At 53.5% G+C, this 26409-nt stretch overlaps 1 protein-coding gene across 1 annotated transcript in view; it reads right to left on the reverse strand.

Moving 5' to 3' along the window:
• The window catches only part of LOC131208274 (cadherin-related tumor suppressor), a 29517-nt gene extending 8877 nt beyond the window's left edge, over positions 1 to 20640 (reverse strand). The window contains exons 1-7 of the mRNA XM_058200942.1: positions 15262 to 20640; positions 8840 to 9148; positions 5658 to 5891; positions 5380 to 5581; positions 3147 to 3334; positions 2636 to 3085; positions 1473 to 1989 (exon numbers count right to left, since the gene is read on the reverse strand). Of these exons, the coding sequence (XP_058056925.1) occupies positions 1473 to 1989; positions 2636 to 3085; positions 3147 to 3334; positions 5380 to 5581; positions 5658 to 5891; positions 8840 to 9148; positions 15262 to 20640 (7279 nt within the window). The remainder of the gene's footprint in view (positions 1 to 1472; positions 1990 to 2635; positions 3086 to 3146; positions 3335 to 5379; positions 5582 to 5657; positions 5892 to 8839; positions 9149 to 15261) is intronic.
• Between the last annotated feature and the right edge of the window lie 5769 nt (positions 20641 to 26409).

Raw genomic sequence — 26409 nt, forward strand, 5'->3', positions numbered from 1 at the left:
GGTTCAATATTCACATTTCCTCGCGGAGAGGAGCGACCCGACCCGAAAACCGATCCCAACACAGACCCCTGTGGACGGGGAGCCGCAATTGGTGATCTTACGGTGATTGAGATTATCTTAATCTTTCTCTTCATTCTCCCCAACATCGGCTCCGCGGGTCGAACGAACGAGTTGGCCAAGAAACATTAAATGCGTCGCTGGGCCCCTATGCGGCGAGGGCCAAGTTCAGGAGTGGCCGCTCGTTAGCCTGCAGGAAGGCAAAGTATGTGGAGAGCAATAGAAACGTGGGAGCAAGAGGGAAACAAAGAGAGAGAGAGAGAGAGAGAGAGGGGACGAGAGAACGAAGAGATGAATAAGGGGACCACGAACGGGGTGAAGCTTCGCGGCCAATCCAGGCCGTGGCAGCGGCGTGATAAACACTTGTATATCTTCTCGGTGGTGGTCGGGTATTTTGCGTGCGACACATATATGTGTGTCTCTCTCTCTCTCTCTGTCCCTCCCTCTCTTTGTCTGTCTGTCTCTCTCACTCTCCCCACGATCGCTGAGCACCATCAGAAAGCGACGAGTGACCCAGGAGAGAGAGAGAGAGAGAGAGAGAGCTCGGAGGGCTGATATAATTTTTCTTTCTTTTTTACAAATTTTAAGCTTTATGCAGATGAAGTATTTATAGCCCGAGGTAATAAAATGTTTCCAGTTATATACACATATAACTGTGGTGTGGCCGCGACGCACCAACCCCACCACCGTCTGCCTCCTTCAGCTTCGCGGCGATCTTCCTCGCCGCATGCGTGTGCGTATGGAGGCCCCCCCGTCGGCGGCGGCGGTCGTATGTAAGTGTACCGGAGCCGCGGATCGCGTCTTCTGGATGTGCCGCCACGTTGGAACAGAGCGAGTGTCCCAGGCGGCCACATTGGGCAGGCCCATCCCAGCCACGTTATTGTTTCTCGGCCAGGAACTGAGTTAATTTGTGTTTGATGTGGGGCGCAAGACTCTATTTTGTCGCAAACGCAGATTCTCACCGCCCAGCAACGAATCGCGTGGGGTCAGTGAGTGAGCCAGGCGATTCCGCGCTCTGGGAAGGCGAAACCCGAAGCCGCCGGACCGAAGACGGACTCGCGAATTATAGGAAATTGGCTGAATATTTATTGAGGTAGTTTATCAGCCCCAGGGGCCTACGTCTCCCTCTCGCGGACTTGACGTCACGACTTCACGAAGAATCAATACCCGGTTCGCCGATTATCGTTTGCGGAGAGCCGCTGGTCCCCCCGGAGGGGTAGGTACCACAACCCTTCTTCCCCGTACCGATTCCGAAATGGGAGGCAATCAAGTGCCTTTTGCTTTCCCGTTGCATCTTGCTCAAGCGGGATAATTGGGGAGATAGCCCCGGCTTGCACTAAACTCGCGGGTCATCTTCAAATCGCGGCGCATTTTGACAGTATTTTCCACACCCAGCTCCCCCCAAGAACACTTACCGGTGTCCATCGCGACTAGCGTCAGGATGTACTCGGCCTGCAGCTCTCGGTCCAGCGCTCGGAGCAGCGAAATCTCGCCCGTCGAAGCATTGATCTTGAAGTAGTCCGTGTCGCCCTCCTTGAGGAAGTAGCGAACCTGCGAGTTGAACGGCGGCGTGTCCGCGTCGTACGCCCGCACGGTAATTACGTAGCCCCCGTTCGGTGGGATCACGTTCTCCATGATGTAGGCGAGATAGGGCGAGTCGAGAAAGGTTGGCGGGTTGTCGTTGATGTCCGTGATGGTGATCGATAGGCGGGCCGTGTCGAAGCGCACCTCCGCGCCCCCGTCGATGTCGCCGGCGCAGTCCTCGGCCCGCACCGTAATGGTGTAGAGCGATTTGCGCTCAAAGTTGAGGTTCTTCGCCACCCGCACCACGCCGCTGTCCTCGCTGATGCTAAAGTCCCGGTTGTCGTCGCCGGCCGCTATCGAGAAGCGGACGCGTCCATTAGCGCCCTCGTCGATATCGGTGGCAGAGACCTGGCACGAAAGGGACACCGAATGAAAAGTGCAACCGAATTAACGAACGGAAAAAGGTGTCCCTGGAATTTCTAGCCTCTAGGACTCGAATTTAGCCCATTGTTACAAAGGCTAAGCTGCACATCGAATGAATGGTCTTGCGTAATTAAAAATCCCGGGCTCCCCCGGGCGGAAGGAAGGCGCGCACGGATTGTGTCACATCACGACACGAGCGACAAAGTGAGAGCGATAGAGTGGGAGCGCGAAAGAGAGTGCCCACTCCGGGAGATTTTTAATGCGGAGACCTTCCCCGGCCCCGGCCGGCGGGCGGCCAGGATAAGATCACGGCGCGTCGGGCTCGCTGCTGTCGTCGTCGGGCGGCGAAAGAGAAATGATGTTATGAATAAAGCGCATTTCGTGACGCTTTCAAATAAACAGCAAAAACGTTTTAAGCCGAGCGGATGCTGCGCAGCGAAGAGCGCAGCGAAGAGCGCATGCAAATGCAAAGCCCACGAGGGGCGGGCACTGGGCGGCTGTGTGCAAATATTTAAACACACCGCACCACCACCGCGGGGATGATTTAAGATCAAAAATTTTAAACGCTTCGCGGCGGCGGCGGCGGCGAGCGAGAAGCGGAACAAACATACTCGCCCAGAGCGTGACTTACCTGCAGAACGCTGGCCCCGATGCTGGCATTTTCCGCGATCGCCGCACTGTACTGTTTGGGGTCAAAGATGGGACTGTTGTCGTTCTCGTCGAGCACGTTGATGCGGATGCGCGCCGGCGTCGACCGCGACGGGTCGCCACGATCCTTCGCGATCACCCGCAGCTCGTAGCTCGACTTGACCTCGCGATCGAGCGGACCGGAAACGCGCAGCAGCCCGTCGGCCTGCCCCACGGTGAACGGTCCCGGCGACGAGCCGCTGCCCGATCCGGGATCCTTGCTGCCGTGATCGTCCAGCTGGTACTCGACGTACCCGTTGCGGCCCTCGTCCCGATCGACCGCCTTGATGGCCATGATCACCGTGTTGACCGGAATGTTTTCCGCCACGCTCGTCTCGTTCGGGCTGACAAATTCCGGGGCCAGATCGTTGATATCCTTCAGCAGGATCGAAACCTGAAAAAGAACGAACGCGTTACGACCACGGCGATCTACGTGGGTCCGGATGTTCCCTTACCTGAACGGTCGACGAAAGGCGCTTCTCGGGCTCCTGGGCGCAGTCCTGCGCGGTGATGACCAGATTGTAGACGCTCTTCGTTTCCCGGTCGAGCGATCGGCGCGTCCGGATGGTGCCGTTGGCCATGATCTGGAAGTCTTCGTTTTCATCGCCCGCCGATATCGAGTACTCTATGCGCCCGTTTGGTCCTGCGTTGTTTCGGCGGGGGGGTCGGAAGGAGAACACAGAAATGCGGAAATGCAACAATTAATACAGCGCTAATGACGTGACGAGCCATAACGAGTCCCAATCCCAAGCCAAACGGTGCTCCGGGGGTGGAAAGCAAAGTGTTTAACCGAGAGGTCGAGCTCGAGAAACGTTAAGAATTGGGACTCGCAGATCGCGGACGGGTTGGACAATTGGGCTTGGATCAATACCAATGGGGGAAAACATCTTATTACTCGTGGCGCAACCTGTATTTAGGAACGTGCTCATTAAGTGCTCCGAAATGTCTCTCTCTCTCTCTCTCTCTCTCTCTCTCTCGTTCTCTCTCTGTCTCGTTAAATACGGATTCCCCAATTTACGAATGATCTCACGGACAATCAACAGTTTCGGGCCGCGTGAAGGAGCTTTATTAATTTGCATCGGGCGCTCCGTGTGTGCATCGAAATCGAATGAAACGATTGGGCGCCCTCACAGTGACCTCTTTTATGCAAATGGTGCCCGACATCCCGGAGGATTCGGTGGTTCGTCGAACTCTGAGCAGCCCCCGGTGTTACCCCCGCCGGACGTGACACGGTCGAGGACAAAATCGTTAAAAAGTGCGACAAGATGCGAGCGCGATTGTGTCAATCGATCGCGTTCGACAAAATTATTTGCTGCCTCTACACCGCCCGGTCTGTCCCGTGGCCTGGACCCGTTCCGACACCCAAACGGTCTGCCAGATCGTGGGGGGAGGGAGACACAGGAATTCATGTCCGGCGAGGATTAGCCATCGAGGATTGTTGATGGACTTGGCCTGGGCCTACGCACGAATTCTCGTTTCTTTGTCGCAAGCGAGATGGGGCGTCTAATGTATGTCAAAACGTCGATGTATGATGTTATCTGGCACCTTCCCCGAAACGAAATAGGGAGGGAAAAAAGCGGAACACAAACACAAACACACTGGCTTCGGGACAACAACCCTTCCCGGGCCGGGTCAGGCCCGGCCAGGCGGAGCGCGGTTTTCATCAATTTGATTAATAATATTGTCCCGGATTGTATAGAACAGGACGCGGGCGCGCGCCCGCGAGCTCGCTTTGAGCCGTGTTCGCTTCAAACCGGTTCTACTAAACCTAAATTTGTGTGTGCGCCCTGTGCCGTGGAGAATTGTAGTTCCTTTTCTCCGTCAGACGGTACACATTATTTAGTAATAAATTCAACTCCATGTTGCCATTGCTTTGTAGTTAGCAAAGGGGCTGCGTGTACCAAAAGTCTAGCCGCAAAGATGGGCACCGCAAGTCGAAAGACAACAGACAGTCCCGAAGAGATCCCGTGGCCCGTCAAAAGCGTTGCCTGCCCCGAAAGGGAACAAGAAACCGAAATGACAGATACAAAAATCCCGCGTACAATGATGCCCGCCCGCGGTGTGCCTCGCGCTCCGGCCGCGATTCGGGGCTTTGATTTCCAAATCGAGTGCAGGGGGCACAGGGGCACCAGGGGGGGACGCAGAGGCGGCACAGTAAAAATGTATATTCTATCGATATCTATAAATTTTGAAGTCAATAAAATACACTCTGCTTCTTCTCTGGTTTGCGTGCTGCGCCATCAACCCGGCCACGGCCTACACAAACGTAATAGAGGTTGGAATTTTCTCTTCGGAGTCTCCGTCTTAGTTTCTTCCGGCCGCTTGCCACGTCTTCTGCCCGTCTTCTGCGCCGTTGATCAGATTTCACGGGCACGAGACGAGACGAGACACAAAAACATTTGGTCCTTCCCCGGTTGCGGTGGACGGACCCCGTCATAAAATAGCGCGCGCCGTGAAGGAAAAATATGTTTACCGTGGGATTAAGAGGCAGCTTAATCCCCTCCTCGTCTCAGTCTCATTTGCGGAGACACTTTTAATCGAGATTATACACAATTTTAGAACCCCAAACGTAAGACGCACGCGGTGGCGGCGATCTTGGCGATTAACGCCAAGGGTTCCCTGATCCCTGACCCCTGCCCGGTTCAGTTCAGTTAGAAAAGTGGGCCACTTTTGCACTGAGAAACTTGCCTGAATCGATGTCCGTCGCGCTGACCGTGACGACGTCCGAGTTGATGGGAGCATTTTCGAAGATTTCGTTCGAGTAGCTCATCGGATCGAAGATGGGCGCGTTGTCGTTCAGGTCGACCACGTTGCAGTAAACGGTCAGCGTGCTCGACAGGCTCGGGTATCCGTTGTCCTGCGCCTGCACCACCAGAATGTAGTGTTGCACCTGTGTTTTTGGCGAAAAAAGACAAATTATGAGCCGTCCGACTTTACACGTCCGGCGGACGGTGCCGGTGAATTACCTCTTCAAAGTCGAGCCGTGCCGTGAGGGTGAAAATTCCCGTCTGGGGGTTCAGCGAGAACACATCGTTCGCCCAGTCCGAGATGACGGTGTACGTGACGGCCGCGTTCGTGCCGATATCGGGATCCGTAGCCTGGATGACCCCGACGTGGTAGCCACGCTGTGCGTTCTCCGGAATGTCGAACGAGTACGCCGGTTCCGCAAACACCGGTGGGTTGTCGTTGGTGTCGGTAACCTGATGGTAGAAGTAGGAAAAAAAACAGAAATGATATGAACTTTCGCGTGACCGAAACTAGTGAACTCCTTACTGAGCGATGAAGAGCATTTCATAAAAAAAGGGTTCGTCGCTTGGCCAGCGATCCCAAGAGTCTAGTGTTTCGCTGCGTGCTGCGTGAGTTCGTGGCCCCCTAACTTTCACTGGGCCCCTTTCGCATGAAGAGGGCAACATTCTATGACATTTTCGACAGCGGATGAGACGAGCGTGTGGCGCCGGAGCCCACTCTCTCTATCTCCCGTGTCAAATCTGAATGTTTTCTTTTGGGGCTTTTGGGGAAGCGATCGAGAGGGCTTGGTCGAGCCGTTCCGAGGCGTCACCGCAGCGTGTTCCGAAAAGTATGTTCCAACATTTATTCGAACGTGGATGGGTATGGATCGTGGCCGGGCTCGTTGTAATGGCTTAATAGCCTTAGCGCTATTATGACGAGCCTGTGCGTGATGGAACGGACGGAATCGCGGTGCCTAGGCCTCTCGAGAGAGAGAGTCGTTTCAACACACGACCCGCCCCGTACGGCCAGGGAGGGACAGAACAGCCATTTGAAGGCACACGGATATATAGGAGGGGTTGAGCACTTTTGATCTCCATCTGTTTATTTATGATTATGATTATTTTTATTAAATCATTCCCCCCCGCTCTATTCGTGAGGTCCCCAGTGTGAGGGTCCCATATGTGCGCGAGGCGGCCTCCGAGGGAATTGTGGTGCAGGAAGAAAAAAAAAGCTAAACTGCCGAAGAATCGGGAACCGCGAAAAGAAAACGTCGATCGGGCGCGCGGTAAATGATTCATTTGATTTGATTATTCTTTTAAATGGTGGATAGAATCGTTGATGAGGCCTCGGGGTAGCCATTGGAATTGGTGTTTCGATTCGATCGCCGGTACGATCGGCTGTTTGACGATCGGCCTACCGACCCTGACAAGGAACGGAGGAATTACTGTCAACGAAGCGTTAGTGAAATGAACGGGAAAAAAAGTTTTGAATATTCATTTCGTTCGGTGGGGGACGTCAGATTTTCGGTCCGTTGGCCAAATGGCTTAAAATATCCAACGCACAAAGAGAGAGAGAGAGAGCGATAGAGAGACGTTTCATACACTGTCATAAATGTGCTAAAAAGTACATTTTATGAAGCGCAGGAATTATTTAAACGTTCGATTAATATAAAGATTTATTCTCTCGATTTTAAATGGACCGAATCTCCTATTTTCAGCCGATATTTTAACCAGTTTATGTTAGAAGAAGCGAAATACTTCACTAATCCTTACTTACAAGCGAGTGTGTCCTGTCTATATTGGAACCCGTGTGCTTCTTCGCCAAATGACGCAACGACGTGTCAAATTATTAGTGCTCAATGAATCCGAAGGAAGACCGATGGCAAGTGGGCGTTTATGTTGCCGTTTACAAATAAACGTGTTTACATGCGTTTCAGTCAGATCGTGGCACCGGAGATTATGATGAACGTTGGGCGTATGAATGTTGTTTAATTTTTAATTCAAGCTTTCACTCCCACAATTTACCGCACGCCGTCCGTTTGGCCATGCTTTTGTCTTTCTTCCATTCCCAACGCCCGGCCACTCGGTCGTTCTCACCGAACCGGGGGTCTCGTCGTGGGGCGACGGGCGCAATCGTACGGTTCCCATCTATTCTGGATCTTGATCGCTCGCGCCCCGGTGGACAAAACGAACTCGGAATTGGAATGAAATCACGGTCTACGGTACGGCTAGGAATGAGCCCAAAACCCGAGCAAATGTGCGCTCGAGCGCCAACAAGGGCGAACAAGGCGTCCGGCAGTGAGTCATAGGGCAGGGCCCGGGTGGGCTACACAAATCGCTCTCCCGACGAGCGGCGTTGGATAAAACGCGTGGATCGCGCGTTCAAATGTTGGCCTTTTTCATTAAAGCCGATCGCGCTCTGATGGAGATCTCGGAGTGCGGATGAAGGAAAGGCGAACCCTCCCCGGGAACCGAAATGATGGCGGCCCGCGACGCCGCCGCCGGGATGATTGAACGGTTCTTGCGAGGGCCCGCGAGAGCTTTCCGAATGGTGGAGGGCAAAATTTACAAATGAATGCTTCACATACGCTGGCCCCGCTGCTCTGGGCTGCTGCTGCGTGATGTCAATCAAACTTTAATAATAAAAGATAACATACACGGAGCAGAAGGAGCATAAGGAGAACAATATAAATAGCAACAATTGCGGACTGGTCCGGTACTGGATGCTGGAATTAAAGAAATGGCGTCGAAAGAGCTTCAAAACGAACGTTAAATTGGATCCGCGCGCTCGTGAAGCCTGCCGGTTGATCGAAAAGATCGAAATCTTACTACTCTCCCGACCGACCGACCCGGCCCAATCAGTCAGCCCGGGGTTAAGCTGGACGATTTGAAAGTAATTTGTGATCGTCGGACAACCGCACGAACAAAGCTTTGAGGGCACATATACATATTTCGGATTCAAAGGAAGAGCGTTTACCGAGCCGGGCCGTACGCAGCTTCAACGCAATATGGAAACCGGGGCTGAAATAGTGTTTCGGGTTGAGTAAACAGTTTCCGAAATTAAGTTCTCTGTAACAAAGGTGACCGAGATCAAGGTTTCACTAACAACCGGCATGATCCTCCGAGCCCGACGAGGATCGTTTAAATGACGGATTGGGATCCGAAGGCAATTCCTGTGTACGATCAGCGAATTGGCCGGAAAAGCTTTTATGATTTTTCAGTAATCAATCAAACTCAACGGGGCCCGTGTGTCCGCGTCAAGATTCTGGATGCTGTGGCATCAGCCGAAAAAAGGAAGGAAGGAAGGAAGGAAGGAAAGTCAGTGCGCCCGAGCGCGCGTCCCGCATTTTTGCTGCCCGCGAGGAATTCGCGGAAAGATTGTCTTTCCAAGCCCCGAAAACGCCCTCCTCGCTTCTTACCTGCACGGTGATGGTGGTTTCGGTACTTTGAATACCGTCCGTCACACTAACGGTCAGCCGGTAGGAGCTGACCGTCTCGCGGTCCAGCGTGTCGCGGAGCTTCAGCAAACCGGTTTCCCGTTCCAGCGCGAACTTGGCGGTGTCTCCCTTCAGCAGCGTGTACTCCAGTTTCCCGATCGTGTCCGGGTCGGTGGCGGTGATTCGCGCCACCGTCTGTCCGATGGCCAGGTCCTCCGACACGCTAAACACCATCGGCAGATTCTGGAACCTGGGCGGGCTGTCGTTTTTGTCCAGCACGTTCACTCGAATCTGTCGTGGAGAGATGAAGAGAAGAGGAGAGGTAAAGGTAAACACAGTTACAGTTTTAGACAGTTCGCTAAAGTGAAACAATAATCATTTCTTGATTGACCCCCCCCAAACACTGGTGTTGATACAACAATTCCCCGCTGATTTGCGTTAGTTGTTGATCCCCCGAGACTCCATCGCTACAATGTACGGGCGCGACTCTGAAGAACGAAAAGAAACACAAAAAAGGGAACGCCTCATCGGGTTCCCCTCTTGCCGGCACTCGGTACGACGACTGTCAACGTCGGGAGATGTCGGTTGATGGGATAAGGTAATTAAAATTACTCGCTCATCTCATGCACCAGGACCAGGATCGGGAACCGGGCGAAGGAACAGCAGAGGCCGGAGGGCTCGTAAATGTTGCTGCTGCAGCGATTAAGTAACACTTAAAACTCCCCACTTTAATACTGAAACAATCAGTGCCACGGCGAGTGGAGTGTGTGGACATGCTGCGATCGTGCGGGAAACGGAAACCGAGGCGAATGAAAAAGATTCCTACACTCTTAACACTTAAATAAAGGTGAAAAGTACACTAAATAACATTAATATGAATAATGTGGAATGTGTCAATTGTCTGTGATCGGGGACACGACGATCATGGTGTTGAGAAAACGATTACATAAAACCCGCCTGCGCCCGATGTTTCATTCATGTTGCTCGCTTGCGTTGGTCCCTCCAGATCCAGATGATCGTGAGGTTAAAATGGGAAAATTAAAAACAAATTATAAGAACTTCTGGAATTACGGAAGCCGAAAGCGGGGCGGGAAACGCAATAACCGGCACCGTCGTGTGCGTGTGCTGTCTGAGCAACGCAGGACAACCTGTGTACCGTGCGCCGGTCTGGGTCATTTATTTCTGCGCCCGGCGCGAGAAGACGAAAGACGAAAAATTGAAATCCACTGCCGCTGCCGGAGCGCGCAGGAGTCACGCAGGATACAGCAAACTACCGGCCGAAAACACCACCGGGAAAAGCCGGCACGGCGCGTCTTGAGAAGGGTACAAAAGGAGCTGCTGCCCGAGACAGCCTTGCTCAAGTGTGCCGCCGCTCGCAAGGAAGCGATCGGTCCGTGAGTTGGGCTGATCCTCGCTTGTGCGCTGGAATGATGGACACGCGGAGCCTGCGCGAAAAGCAGACCCGACGAATGGCGGCGGTGGACCATTAAAAATGACGACCGAACGGACGGACGGACCGGAGTGCCGCATCCTTGGGGGCGAATTATGTGTGCAATTCCCAAGATCGCAAAGATTCGCCTGAAAGATGATGCCAGCCAGCCAGCCGAGTCCCATTATATTTGCGCTTTGCCGGAGGACGCATGAATACGCAGCGGGTGCACGAGGCAGCGGACAAATTTTACTACCGGTGTCCAGTGTTCTAGAACCGGGCCGGGGGCCGCGCGCAAAAAGCGGCAGCAGGTTTTGGCTAACGTTGCTCCTCGACGACGGTGGACAGCAAGAGGATGATGGAAAAACGTTTCCGACCAGGGGAACCTCTCCCGAGGTGGTGAGAAAGTGAACGCCATTTATGACAGGCTCCGATGCCTCTCAGCTGTCACCTGCGCAGGACCGATGAAATGAAGAAAAAAAAGGATTTGCAAAGCGCTCCATTCTTAGCCCTGGCAAACGTTCGCAAAAACGGACGGCATAAAACCTCAACCGCACACACGCGCAGGCGTAGCAGAATTTAGAAGAATTCGTAAGTGCTACTTTGGCTGCAGAATCCGGAATGGCTATCAAACACGTTGTGTGGTTTATTTTTTCTCGGAATTAAAACGACGACGGACACTCCCAAGTCCCGCCTAGTGGCCAGTCTGGGAGTTTTGCAGTGCGCCAACACAATGACTGCCCGGAGGGCGAAACGCGAGACGGGGGGGCCGGATCGTGTCCAACGCTAGCCGTCGACATGGCTCTATCACTCATCGTCGTTAATGCTGTCGCGAGCGTTTAGAGCATACCTCGCGAGAGATGGCTCGAATTGTGCAAGAAGGAATTTCGCAGAGCACCAGAAAGAGTGGACCTGCGATCGCTGATTCCGTGTGAGAGAGAGAGGGGGCACGTTGATAAGAAGAGTCGAAAGATGGAAAAAAGGTACAATTAAATCTTGTTTTATGCACAGCCACTTAAACAAGGTTGCCTGTTGCTGACATTTTAAGTCGCAACAGTTCGCCAGCGCGAGCGGACTCAGACTCGGATCTCTATTGAGGACGCTTAACTTATTTGGATAACAATTAGATATTTGTGTTACTTGAAGACGAGCTACTCATAGAGTAACTCAATCACCAAATATCATGTCCCATAAATCAACGTTTTCGACCACCGGCAAAGCTGAGCGAAAAAGATGTCGGTGTGTTGAGCTAAACCAATTCTGCGCCCGCGGAATTCAGAAAGGAGCGAGACCACCTTGTCACGTAACGGGGGCGACTGAAAAGCTTTGGCAAGCAAAAGAGAAACGAAGCAGATAGGAAGGAGCTCTAAGAAAGCCGGTATCAGGCCCGGGTATGATTGCCGTGACCGAACGTGAACCGCCGAGTCCGGGACATGCCGCGGTTCGATACTTTCACTCATCGATCCCGTGGCCGGGCCGTGGGCCCCCACTCCGTTCGTCTGTTTGAAAATACATACATTTCAATTAAAGGTACACACTTTCAATTTTAAGCCAACGTACAGCGCGCGGTTGCGATCGAAAAGCCAGGGGAAATCATGCCGGGCCACTCCGTCAGCATCGGAACCGATCAGCTTCCTTCGCTTCGCTTTTTCTCTAATTACACCATAACGCTGAGGCTTCGGCGAGATTTCGACGCCGTAATGACAGTCACCGAGAGGGCCACGGGCCCCTTGCTACTATTTTGTCTCTAATCTGATGCTCAATTCACCGAATTAAACATTTGGCAAGTTTTAACGAACCCCCGCTAATGCGCAGGGCCGGCGACTCAGCGGTAATTTAATTTGCCGGTACTTTCATCGAGCGGCGGCGGCGGCGGCGGCGACGGTAGAAAAACGGAAACGGAAGTAAACGAAAGTAAGTCCAATATACAGTCATCAAGCGGCGGAATTCGGGCCGCGCGCTTCGGCGGCTCACTTTTGCAACATGACGCAATCCATTTATTATCCTCCGTCGTGGGTATTTTACTTTGCTCCGCTTCTATGCTGTCATGTTTATGCTGTAACCGCTTCACCGTTCTCTCTCTCTCTCTCTCTTTCTCTTCATCCCTCTTTTCCGATTATCTCCACCCAGAACGGGGAAGCATCGCTTGGACTGATAAAAGAGTTTTGCGCAAAATCGCCGTAGAGGATCGCAGACGAATGTCTGCGGATGGTAAAATTACATTGAAAACATGCATTCCGCGTCCGAAAAAAGCCAAAACGGGGCGCACAAAACGGCAAGGAGGCACGGGAAGTCGGCCAGCCATCTACGGCCGCAAAAAAAATCCCAAACGTGATAAATGCAGTCTAATTAAGTGTGCGCCTGTATGTGTGCGTGCGTGTCGCCAGAGTGGGGCAGGGTGAGAAGGGGCCCCGTGTTGAGACAAGATCGCCCTGCTTAGTATTCAAGACTCATAAATCATTTAAGTGGACTATTTTATCATTAAAAAGCCAAAGCCGATGTCAAGCAATTTGGCGAAGCCGAAGACGGTTGAGCCGGAAAACTCGGCTTGCCGGCGGCCCGGACCGTCGGAAGATTCCAATCGAAACTCAGGCCGATTGGCCGCGTTTGTGGTACGTGTATACGGGTTTTTTCTCGTGAGTTCTGCTTAAATAACCCCGTATTTTGTTTGGGAAAACTTCATGAAGATGAATCAAGATCCGAACGCATGAGTCAGACTCATCAAGGATAGCGCACTATAGTATATTAATGTCTTTTTTAATCTGCGAAAGATGCCCAAGAACAGAAGAGAGTGGCACGGTTGTCCTAAGCATTTTCATTCAAAACAATTCGTCAAAGTATTTGAACCACTGTCAGGGAAGTACTGGCAAACCACAGACAGTACTTACAATAGAGAATAGAGAATTTTGAAGAGAAGGGCCCACGTTGCGTTTAATCACCCTGGGCCTTCCACATTCCTTTCGGTAAGGCACTGTGAAGCCAACATGGTTGAATTATCCAAATTTACAATCGTTTACAAATCCACACCGTAATTATGCTGCTCCGATTCTGTTCTCCGATTGGTCCAGATCGGTTGTTGGTGGCCCCACAGAAATGCCCAATTTCGGAGGAGGGCAAATTTCGTGTGGAGGGTGAAGAGACAACGTGGGGATATGGCTGACTCCCGAACCACGAAATGGAATGGGCCACACGGCCAACATCGTGAGGGGTGCATGTTTTATTAGCTAGACTAATTTCAGTTTTGTTTCGAATGCGATTGTAATTAGATCTCGAAGCGACCAAATATTGACTGATGATCTGTGGCTGGCATGCAGGAGCTTAGCAATGCGTTGCTTTCCAATAAAGTTGAGTGAGAAAATGTAACCCACCACAACCCGGTTGGAAAGCGCCAAAAGCCCTTTTTCGTTCCCGAAAAAAATGGAAACCCTGGCCCGCTGTAAGCATGCGTTTCCCATGCGCGATATACATATTTGCTTCGTCCGGGCGCGTGCTCTGTCTGTCTTCCTTTCGCCCGTGAACCTCGAAAATGGAATCAAATTTAATACTCTCCAGACGGAGCAGCAGCAGCAGCATAACAACCGTCGGCACAACACGACGACAACGACCACCAGCGGCCGCCCTGGCCAGTCGTGGCCACAGCCCGGAGCACATTCGTCGAGCACAGTCCGCGATTTGGCCCGCTCTCGGTGGTGGTGGTGGTGGTGACGTCCCACCGGGATCCCCCGCCCGCCAGCCGCGGAGTGGACCGGAGTCCACGCTGTCATGCGTATGCGCTCGTATGCGTGAAAGGCCGCCGAAGCAGAAGATGAAGGAACGGGCGCTATAATAGTACCGTGCCCGACGGGCGGCCATGCCAGAAAACGGCGTTGAACCCGAACGCGAAGGAACCGCGCGCCGCGGGACCTTCGCCGGGACGGGGAAAATGCATACGCGAGTTCCTTTTTCTCAAAACACCTATAATCTGGTATCATAATACTTGCCTAGAAGCTATTGAACAAGTTATGCTGCTGCTGCCGCGGTTGCTGCTGCCCGTTCCGTTTGCGATTATTTATCACAGACTGGAGAAGCAACGGCAGCACCGAACAGCAACATGCCGGGGCCCCATCGTCATGTGCGTGGAGAGATTCCACCGATTCCGGGCCGCTGTTGTTGTGTGCCCGAGCTCGGGCTGCGAGTCTCACGCAAACGGGTTCGTTGTTTGCACACGCATTGAGATCGTTTGATAAGGCACTTCTTTTTCTTTTGGCCTCCGTTTCTCTCTCGCGCGCCATGAAATGATTTGAGATGAACCAAACTTTTGTCTGTGGTGCCCAATGGTGCCCAATCTATCTATGTACCGGGCGGGGATTGAACATACCGGATAGTTGAGCGAACGAATATCGGATAATTGGCAACGCAACGAGAACGTCAGCCGAAGCCGAAGCACACACGCTTTCTTCCGATTCCGGCTCTCGCTAGGAGAGGGCAAACGGATTTTCACCCACCCAGGATGATGGAAGGTGGAACTCGTGTTCGTACTATCTACATGCATTTGATTTTCATTATTAGACTCGTGCTCACTTTAAAGGGCCTGAAAGGTGTTGTCCTGAGTCTCACAATTTGTGTGCCAATTTGTTGAATCAACTTTTGGAGAATGATCGTGCTACTAGCAACTTAATCTCATTCCATTATCTGTACCTTCATTGGGCAACACGATTTTCCCGCGAACGAGAGCTTATCGGTTTGTGGAAACAATGGATGTGGGAATGGACACCTCTCCACGTGCCTTCAAACATCAAAATTTATGCATCGTAAAACGTCCGTCCGATGGATCACGGCTCGCGGATTTAATTAGAACATAATCTCCCCAGGCCTGGCTCGGTTAAGCCATTGAATTAATAAACGCAGGCACTCCAGACAGAGCCATTTCAACTTTACGCCCCTAAATTATGGCACCATTTGGGGCCGTGTTCGGCGTGTTTCCTCGGTTACTCACCCGCGTGCTGGTAGTTCGGGGAACACCCCCGATAGCGATCGCGTACACTTCCACGTCGTAGTGCTCGATGCCCGACTCTCGATCCAGCTCGGCCGCCGTCGACAGGATGCCGAGCTTGGTGTCGATGTCGAACAGTCGGTTCACCTGCCGCCCACCGCCGGTCACGTTCGTCACGTAGTACTCGATGTCGCTGACCGAGTTGAGGTACGCCGACACGGTCAGGATGCTCGTCCCGATCGGTTCATTCTCTGAAACACTCCCGGACAGGTCCTTTTTGGCAAACGCGGGCCCATTACCGGGCGCCCCGACCACGGCACTGGTGGTGAGGATCGTCAGGTACGCGTCGCTACTTTTCCGCTCACTCTGCACCGCTTCGTCGGTCGCCCGCACCGATAGCTGGTACCGGATGTCCGGTTTAGCGATCGGCCGACGGAGCGTGATCGCACCGGTGGTCCGATGCAGCTGAAAGAGGCCCGTGTTACCACCGATCATCTCATAGGTGACGAGCCCGTTCGAGCTCGAATCGGCATCCTCGGCGTGCACGTGCATGATCGTGGCGGCCGGGCCACTCTCGCTGATCCCTAGCCGCACGTCCTTGAGCGACAGGATGGCGGCGTTCATCGACACAAAGACCGGTGCGTTATCGTTCACATCCTCCACGATCACGGTGACGAGCTTCTCGGCTGAGAGGCGCTGCGCGGGCACAGGATGCTGATCGGTGGCCAGCACCGTCAACCGGTACGTATCGATAGCCTCCCGATCGATCGCGTGAAGCGTGTGGATAACACCGGTCGTCGGGTTGATACCGAAATGGCGCACCCGATTGTCCGGATCCTGGTGAGCGATCTCGTACGTTACCTTACCGTTATCACCCGAATCCGGATCCTCGGCGGACACCGTCACGATGGGCGTGTGAAGTGGGATACCCTCACGGATCTGCCGTACGATCGCCGTGTTCGGGAAGCTGGGCGGATTATCGTTCGAGTCGATCACATTCACCACGAACAGGATGGTGGTGGCGAGCCGTGGATTCCCACCGTCGGCTGCCGAAATGTTGAGCGAGTAGCTCTGTGTGTCCTCGTAATCGAGCAGCTTGTGCAGGTACAGGAATCCCGACAGTGGATCGATCGCAAACGTATCACGCCGATTGCCGGCCGCAATCGAGAACGTTATCTGAGCGTTCGCTCCCAAATCGTTGTCCGTGGCCCGGAACCGGATCAGCTCCGTGCCGACGGGAGTCGTTTCGATGATTGCGATCTGGCTGAGGGTTTGCGTGAACTCCGGTGCATCGTCGTTCTCGTCCAGGACCTCGATGCTGACGGTGGTCGAAGCGCTCAGCCGGTTCTGCATCGAAGCATCGTGCGCTACCACCGTCAGCCGATAGAAAGGAGTCGTTTCACGGTCCAGCGCCTGCGTCAGCATAATCTGCCCGGTCGAGTCATCGATCGAAAACCGCTCGTCCTGATTCCCGTCGGCGATGTAGTAGAACACGTCCCCGTTCAACCCGACGTCGGCATCGTTCGTATAGACCCGCACCAACTGTGTGCCGATGGTTGAACCCTCGGAGATCTGCACTCGGTAAGGGGCACGGATAAAGTGCGGTGCGTTGTCGTTCACATCCGTAATGGTGACCTTGATCTTGACCCGATCGCGCAATCGAACCATCCCGTTGTCTGAGACGGTTGCCTCGAGCGTCAGAAAGTCCTGGCCAGTCGCTTGCACCAGTGCTTCCCGGTCGAATGGTCGGCGCGTCCGGATGAACCCGTTCCGTGAGTCGATGCTGAAATCCTCATGATCCTGCGGCTTGGTCCCACCCGGACCACCGCCACCACTGTACACGAGCGTGTAGATGAGCTCCGCGTTCCGGCCAATGTCACGATCGTGGGCCGTCAGCTTCCCAACGAACGTTTCCGGTGGCTCGTTCTCGGCCACACTGAACACGAACGTGCTGTTCGTGAACTGGGGCGCATTGTCGTTCTCGTCGATCACATGCACGATCACGGGCACGGAGGAGCTCCTTGGCACCGGTTGGCCCTCGTCGGCACAGCTCACCGTGAGCGAGTAGTAGTCGCGCTCCTCCCGATCGAGAGCGCTCCGCACGAACAGATAGCCGTCCGGGAAGATCCCGAACTTGCCGTCCACGTTGCCCTCGACAATGGCGTACGAGATGCGCCCGTTAGCGCCCGTGTCGGCGTCTGAAGCGGCCAGCGCGAAAAACCGGAAGTTCACCGGCATCGACTCCAGGAGCGACGTTTCGTACGAGGTGTGGTCGAACACGGGCGTATGATCGTTCACGTCCTCCACCACGATCTGGACGGTGCTGCGGGTCGTCAGAGGCGGGTTCCCCCCATCCCGGGCACTCACTTCCAGCGAGAGCACCGTGCCCGGATCGACAAAGATCGAGCGGTTCAGGTACAGGACGCCGGTCGTCTCGGAGATCCGGAACAGGCCTTCCGGGTTGGTGGCCAACCCAAACACCACGTTGCTGTTCGGGCCCGTGTCCGCGTCCTTAGCCTTTGCCACGTAAATCTCCTGCCCGACGGCCGTATTTTCGAGCAGCGCAATTTCATCGTGATCGACCAGGAAAACCGGTGCGTTGTCGTTCAGATCACCGATCGTCACGTTGACCACCACCTCCCCGTACGCGAACCCGTTCCGTCCGGCCACCGTCAGACTGTACGCGGCCCGCTGTTCCCGGTCGATGTGCTTTGCCGTCGACAGGACCCCCGTTCGCTCGTGAATCCGGAACGCATCCGTCGGATCACCGCGTACGATCGAGTACTCGACGGTGCGCCCAGCCCCACCTCCCTTCGTTCGCACGTGGCCCACCTCCCGGTTCGTTTGACGCCGCTCGAACCCATTATCCTCCAGCAGCCGAAACTCGTACGCCGGTGCGTCAAAAGCGATCTCCTCCACGATCGACTCCTTGATGATCTCCACGAGTGCCGTGCGTTCAGCTCGACGGCCTCCCCGGTCCATACAGCCGACCGTGATTTTGTGGATCGGTTTGGGTGATTTCTGAAGACTCCCGCGTAACGTGATCACCCCCGTCCCGGCGTCGATCGCCACTAACCCATCGGGGTCCGTGCCGGCCAGGATGTCGTACGTAACGCGAGCGTTCTCGCCCGCATCTCGATCGGTGGCCGTCACCTGCGCAATCACACTGCCCACCGGGGTGCTGTCGGCGATCGGGACGAAATAGTGCCTTGGGTACAGTTCCGGACTGTTGTCATTTGCATCCTCGACCGTGAGATGCACGATGGCAGTGGAGGACTGCGGAGGCGATCCGTGATCCCGTGCGACCACCTGCACATCGTACGCGGCGACTCGCTCTCGATCAAGTGCCACGCGGGTGCTGATCTGGCCCGACACCGGATCGATCGTGAAGGTGCCCGGGTAACTCTTCTCAACGCTGGCGTGCAACGCGTAGGTGATGCTCCCGTTCGTGCCCTGATCGTGATCGATGGCCGTTAGCGAAACGACGACCGTGCCCGCCTTGGCGTTCTCGTTCAGCGTCACATTGATCTGCGGCTGCACGAACCGGGGCGCTTCGTCGTTCTCGTCCAGGATCGTTACCTTGAGCTGCGTGTGAGCCCACTTCGGGTTTGGTCCTCCATCCCGGGCCGAAATACTCAGCTCGATGTGACCGTGCACTTCCCGGTCGAGGGCGGCCTGTGTCGTGATCAACCCCGACGTTGGGTCGATCCGAAACCACTGCTCCTGGTTGCCGGACACAAAGTCGTAGAAGATCTGCGCATTCACGCCCGTGTCTTCATCGCTGGCGGTAATGCTGGCGACGTACGTTCCGACCGGAGCCAACTCGCTCAGCACCGCCGAGTACTCGGACTTCTCAAACACCGGCTCGTGGTCGTTCACATCGTTCACGTGAATGATCAGGTGTGCCGTGGCACTCCTTGGGGGCGTCCCACGATCGATCGCCACCACCGTCAGGTTGTACTTGCCGATCTCTTCCCGATCGAGCACACCGTTCACGCGCACAATGTAGAAACTGGGTGACTTCTCCAACCGGAAGTGCTGCAAATCGTTCCCGGCAATAATCTTGAGGCTCGTGTCCCCGTTCAGACCCTCGTCCATGTCGACTACGGAAACGGCCGCCACCACGCTACTGTTGGCCGCGTTTTCATCGACCGTCGCAAAGCTCCCGGTCGGTGGGAAGTACTGGAATCGGATCACCGGGTCGTGATCGTTCGTGTCCACCAGATTCACCGTCACGTACGTGCGGCCATCCTGCCGTGGGGTTCCGTGATCACGCGCAAACACCGTAAACACGCAACTCTTCGGACAGGTCCCGTCCGGTCGGGATAGCGACTGGCAGTTCTGGTGCGGACAGGTGAGCTGCTCCGTCGTGGCGATCACACCCGTTTCCGGGTCCACCGTGAACTGCGTCTGGCTGTCGGCCAGGTAGTACGTGATCTTGCTGTTGTCACCCAGATCGTTGTCCGAGGCCATCACCTGCAGGACCGGGGTCCCCGGGAGGACACTCTCGTTCAGCGAAACGATGTAATCGCTGTGGTCGAAGATGGGCGGATTGTCGTTCACGTCCAGGATCGTCACGTTGACCTGCAGATAGCCGTAGCGTGACGGCTCCCCACCGTCCTTGGCCGAGATGTTGAGCGCGTAGAACCCGCGTGTCTCCCGGTCCAGCTTGCCCGTCGTCTCCAGGTGTAGATAGTAGACGTCCCCGTTCGGGCTGGTCGTTACGGCCAGCCGGAACTTGTCGTCGTGGTTCCCGCCCACGATCTGGTAATCGTCCGTGACGTCATTCTCGCCCGTATCCCGATCGGTGGCGGCATCCAGCAGCAACCGGGTCCCGGTGATGGCACTCTCCGAGAAGGACACCGCGATCGTCGGCTCTGGGAACTCGGGCGCATTGTCGTTCACGTCGATCACCGTGATGCGCACCTCGATCGGATACGTCGGCTGGCTGGAAAGGATCACCAGATCGTACCGATCGTTGCGGGTCGCCTCCCGATCCAGGATGGCGTTGGTCCGGATTTCACCCGTGGTGGCGTCCAGCACGAACTCACGCGGTGGCTCGTTGAACCGATAGGTGAACCCGGGTTTCGTCGGAATGTAACCCACCACCGTGCCCTTCGGTTCGTTTTCGAACACGTTGAACTGAACGCGCGTCTCGACCGCCCGCGATTGCATTGCCCCGTCACCGCTGGACGAACGACGCCGGGCGATCATCACTACACCCGATGGGCCGAACCCGGGCCCCGGCCCAGGCCCCGACCCGGATCCCGGTCCCGGGCCCGGGCTGTGCGCTCCGATCTGCTCGATCCCGCTGGCCGCCACCGTGACGATCACCAGCAGCAGCCAGCAGCGAAGATTTGTTTCCACACTAACGCACCGCATTTTCGTTAGGCCCCGTCTGCTTCTTCTTCTGGGCCTCCTCGCTCGCTTCTTGTGTTTTCAAAATTTTGCCCAATTTTGCTCGAAACCAAACCGGAAAAAATCAAACGGATTCCCCGAGCTTCCTAAGGGCCCACCACGCAGCAGATGGCGGCGGCGGAGCACAGATACTGGGGCCCTGCCCGCGCAACCTTCCCGTCTTGCTGCACCACGAACACTAACGCCACTCCGACCCGATGCGTCATAATATCGTCATGCACCGGATGATCGCAACCGTCGTGGACGGGCCACTTCGAACTCGAACGCCACTGGTCGACATCGACGACATTAAACACATTTCATAGTGGCACACTCGCGCCTGTCGCTAGCCTCCGAAAATGCGAGCCTCCTATTCACCATCCGAGTTCCCGAGGACTTGCCGTAGACTTTCACTCACGAACTTATGTCACAAAATGCACGTTCTGGGGACGGCTTCATTCGCCAATTCGGATCTGTAAATAGAACGGGAAACAGGAAGGTAATTAGATTAGATGTTGGAGTTTCTTGCAGATGAATTTTTTCAAAGCCTCTTAGGCCTTACAGTGAGTTTGATGTCGTTTGAACTTTCCTTGCTACTGTGTTCGCTCGTAGCTCGAACATTCTTTCTTTATTCATCTAAATCTATCCAAAATTCAATGTATATTTAAATTCATTTTAATATCCTTTAACACATTCTTCGTTTCGGATCTTAACCCAATTGAACATCACGAGGAAGTTGCACCGAGAACTGTCCACTCCACAAATCGGGTCTTGTTTTCCTCACAGAATTATGCGAAAGACCAAAGTAAATATTCCTTTTGTTAACAGTTTGACCAGTTTGGAAGGAATTTATGATGCGCTCCCGCCACGATAATTAAATAGATCCTTTTTCCCGTTCAGTGTTGGTCACAGTAGCAGTGCAAACGGATGACAGTAGAAATGGATTAAGGATTTGTGCATAAATTGAAAGGCAATGAAAGTTAACTCTCATTATTAGAGTACGGACCCCGTCCGTTCATCAGTTCGAAAACGTACAAAGCTTCCCGTAGCACTCGTGAAAAGCTGGGCCGCCACTTCTGTACGGCGGGGATACGGCGGGCCAAAGCCATCGGATGGCGATGGGGGCCACAGGGGAAACGACGGTATGCACGGCCCTATCCGAAGCCCTCTGCTGTGCCGCCGGTGGAGGCATTATAATTTCGAAATAGCTCTCGCTGGAACTTGTTTCGCTTGCGGCTAGACAAGCACAGGAGGCCCCGGCAGGAGCAGGAGCAGCAAAAAGCCGTCGCCTTCGTCTCGTCGTGGTCGTGCTGGTCGCCATCGTTGGCCGGCCGAAGCGCGAACAACGCGCGAAGCGAGAAGAATGATTATATCTAGAAAGGAGAATCGGTTTTTTTTCTGAAATTTTATTCTCCCTCTCGCTCACTCGCTCCCTCTGTCTCTCTCTCTCTCTCATACATCGCACTCTGTCCCCCTTGGATGCCCCACAAGTGGAGCGGCCCCGCTTCAGCATCCCCGAAAAAGCCCGCAGCATAGCATAGGCGCGCAGAAAAGAGTTTGTCGCTGCTCGGTTCGGTTTTAGAGGGTTGTTCTTCTTTGTGAGGCCAGCAAGGAGCGCGTGAAAGCGAGGGCCGGCTCCTGGCCACCCTCCCCCCGCGGGTCGTCGTGTCCACTCGCTGTCCGCTCTGGTTGTGCCGCGGCCGTGGTGTTTGTCGCCATCACCGCAAAGCACAAATACAGTGATCACACTGCGTGCGAGGAGCCAACACACAAACAGCATAACGAATTTGAGCACGATCCCCGGCCCCGGCCCAGCGTAGCGATCGGTTTTCGCTGCGCTCGTTTTGTTTTGTTTCGTTCCAACCCGTTTTTGCCTTTTAAGTCCTGTCCTGTGCGCGCGCGCGTCCCGTGTGCGCGCCCTCCTGGAGCGGCCGACCGTTCCGATCCGGGCCCAAACTCCGGGCCGGGTGATGCCGGTGTGGTGACCAGAATTTCTATATTAAGAGATGCAGGTATTTACTTCATCATCATATTTTAATATATAAATACTTTTTAACGCCACAGCATCCCGCGAGCGCGCGCGCCCCGTCTGAAGGTGTCCAGGGCTGCCCCGCTCCGTCCGTCTACCCCCCTCCATCCTCCGGGCGCCCGGGGAACACGAAACTCGATTTTATGATGCACATTATCTTCGTTTCCTCTTTCTTGCAAATGTCTCTCCCATGGGTGCGCGCGCGCCTCTATCTTGCTTGCGCCATTAAGGAGGGCGCATTACTTTGCGTAAGCTCTCTCTCTCTCGCTCTCTCGCTCTCTCTAGTGTTGGTGGAAAGGAAGAGAGCGACAGAGAGAGTCCCGTCGGTCACATAATGTGGTGGGTACATTCTTTGGTCTGCGCCCCGCTCGGAGATCATTCTTTCGTTTCAGGTTTGGGATTTTCTCTTGCCTCGGCAATCGCCGCTGTGTGCGTCTTCCTGTGATTGTTTCTGTTGAACTGTATTTTCATCCCCCTCTAACCGTCTCACGTTCTAACACTTTCTTTGTCGTCTCTTTCCCCCGATCGGTGATCGGTCAGCGAAGATCGTTCACACTCACACATGCGTACGTCGATGGTCGCTGGCCACACACTGCTCGGGGCCGTCATTCTCCCCATCCTAAGCTTAATTATTCATACTATTCGGAATGTTTCGTGTTATGCTTGCGCTTCCTTCACAGATCCTGTAGTCATAGCAACCAATTTTTGGTGAAGATCATCCTTTAACAATAGCGCAAAAGGAAAACCTTTCAAGATCGTAGTATTTGGAGTTTTCCAACAGTTGCAGTTTGACCCGTTCGTTTGTACATAGGTCCCTCTTTTCGGGACCAACTCACAAACCCACGGGCTCAACAAACGGACACAACTACACACCAACCGAACGCTGGCTGGCGGGGTCTGTAGTGGCCACCTATCAACTGTTTCCTTTCACCACTACGCACACCGGCTGGCTGGGCACACAAACACACTCACATACACATGGAATCATTGTTTCGCTTTCTGGCGGGCAAGTGTTTCACGCTCTTCTCTGCTCCGTTCTCTCTCTCGACGATCCGCAGCATCGCGCATCGGCCGCACATGCGTGTGCGCACATGATGGGCCGCGCGGGGTTCTGTTGTCCCTCTCGGTTTTTCCTTCGGACATTCCTCCTCTCTTTATCATTATGCTCCGCCGTTCCATCTCTCCCGGGGGCCGGCTGCCGAAGCTGACACTAATCTTGTCTCGTTGCGAGACGAAGGTATGTTGGCCTCATACGAAATTCTTTCCCTCGTCGTTTAGGGTCCACATCGTCTCTATTTTGCTTTCTACCGAGTTCCATCGGCCAGCAGCGCCGCGTACATAATGTCGTCGTGAGCAGACAAATCCAGCGCGCGGATGCTTCAAGCGCCAAAATATGCGCTTAGGCAGCTCGTCGTTCTCTCTTTCGGCACCAATGGGGTCCGGCGGTTTACTGGGTATTGATTTTCGGTTTTGGAACAAGCAGCGATTGGCAAGTAAAAAGTCCCATTACCCGTGTTAGAGTAGCAATTTTATTCTATTCGACGTCGGGTTCGTCGTTTAAAATGCATTCAACTGGCGTTGAAGTCTTTTGTCGCCAAATTGGATGCTCTTCGATGATTTGATTGTGGTTCAAAAACCATAGCATTGAGCGTAACAAATATTGTCACCCGAAGGAAAGGATTTTGCACCCATATATTTATGGTTTCAATTACGTGAATATTTCACCCAATTTTAATTAATTTGTTCTAATTTCTGAACACCAGTTGGGGTCCCCTTGATACTCATTTGGGTTAGCTCAAGACTGAGAAGAATATTATTGCTTCCTTATATTATTATTGCTCGAATTCCATAAAAAAAGGATTTGTCTGCTAATCCCTGGTAAATTTCGTGCAATAAACCACCCATGGGTAAGTAACCCAAAAATACCGGTTAAACAATGGTCGTTTAACAGGTGTTTTAGTTTTTGTTTTCCGTCCATCACGTCTTTAAAAAGTGATGATTGTTGTGGGATAATAATAAAATTATCAATCGAAAAAATTGTATTTATGTGAACGTGGCACAAGTGAATGTGATGATTGACTGCGATGATTTAATGACCGAACCAAACCCCAATCACCAAACACACTCGACGACTGACCGCCGTCGCTCGGGTCGATTGGCCGCCCCATTGCAAGAACAAAAATGGTAATTTTCACTGGTCCTAGTCCGACGAGACACCGCGTAGCGTGGCTAGAAAGCTAGTCTAATGTGGAACAAATTGGATACATATATACTGCCATCCATCGTGTTCGTTTTGTTCGATGACTGTGGGCTTAAGACGCTTCTTGCGAAGGAAAGAATTTGGCGTTTGCCACTTCCAAAACACGAAAAAAGGAGTCCCAAAGAACGATGTTCGTTAGTGCGCGCCACCGTAGCATGACTCAAGCCTTTTTTTGCTCCCGGCCAGCCAGGGAACGGGTGGTACTTCGTGAAATTACAATTTTAGAATAACTCAATGAACTGAACCAATTGATTGTTTTTTTTTCTTCCTCTTCTGATTGGACGGTCGTGTTCCCATGGCGGTCGGACATCTGTGTTCTCCCATTACCCATGCGCAGCTTTTGCTATTTTCGTCAAGTGCTTGTCCTTTAGGGACGTGTCCGAAAAAAATTCGCCACGCTTGATGAGGGTTCCGTTTCCGCTGCTGCTGGCATGTGATGTGAGTCATGGTTGGAAAATGTTGGACCTCTTTTTTGGCAGCCACCCGGCATAGGACACAACAAAACGTGGGAAGATGGGCAAGCAAACAACACACGGGTTTGTGACTGGTCAACGAAAGTACGGAAATAGCACCGTGTCGCATTTGCGTGTCGTTTAGTTCAAGCGTGCACAATTCGCCCGGCCAAAGGAATGATGGAAATTAATTTGGATCCACGAACGAAACGAACGCTCTGTTTTGATCTGCGCGACCACTACCTTTCTGTATGCTGTGGACAAGGTTCTTCATTTTGGCTTGTAATGAAGATCGCCCACTCGATCAGTCCGGCACTAGACAGAATGACCAGAAATCGTCTCGATCGAAAGCGAGGGTACAGCAAAACGGCAAACCGGAAAAAGCGGGGTGGCAGAGCATGATTAGGAAAAACAGAAAATTCGGTAGCAATCAGCAATTGTGTGCTGGATCAAAGCATAAGAATGAAGGATGGCCCAAGAGGGAAGCTAGTACTTCGCTCCCACCGCTCTCCCCGCGGGCCCGGGCAATTTCGGGCAGAGCACAGAAAACGGGTAACGATCAGAAATAATCATAAAAGAAACCATACAATCACTGCGCCACTGCCTGTCGGAGGTATTTTTCAGTTTTCTCTCCTCTCCGAAGATCGGGCTGGTTGTTTGCAGCCCAAGAATTCAATTATACAATTATATATAATTTTCCATAAATAACTACTCCGGACTGTGTTGAAGGATGTTAATTGGGATTAGGTTTCAAGTTTTCAACATCATTATCATCAGCAGGAACCGGCGGCGGCAACAAACCGACTACACCGGGCAAGCGGGTGGCAATGGTCCAGTGTCCAGCAAGCAGTGAGTATGCGCAAAGCCGAAAAATACTGCCGTACGGAATAATCAGAACCGATGGGTCGATCTATGCGGATCGGATTTGCAGCATCCGATTCGCAGAGAAGTCCGCCCAATTAACTTGCGGTTGCGCTCTCGGTTTCGCGCTATCCGGCTTTCGGATAGAATTG

Source organism: Anopheles bellator, chromosome 2, assembly GCF_943735745.2.
Source record: "Anopheles bellator chromosome 2, idAnoBellAS_SP24_06.2, whole genome shotgun sequence".
Classification (NCBI taxonomy): domain Eukaryota; kingdom Metazoa; phylum Arthropoda; class Insecta; order Diptera; family Culicidae; genus Anopheles; species Anopheles bellator.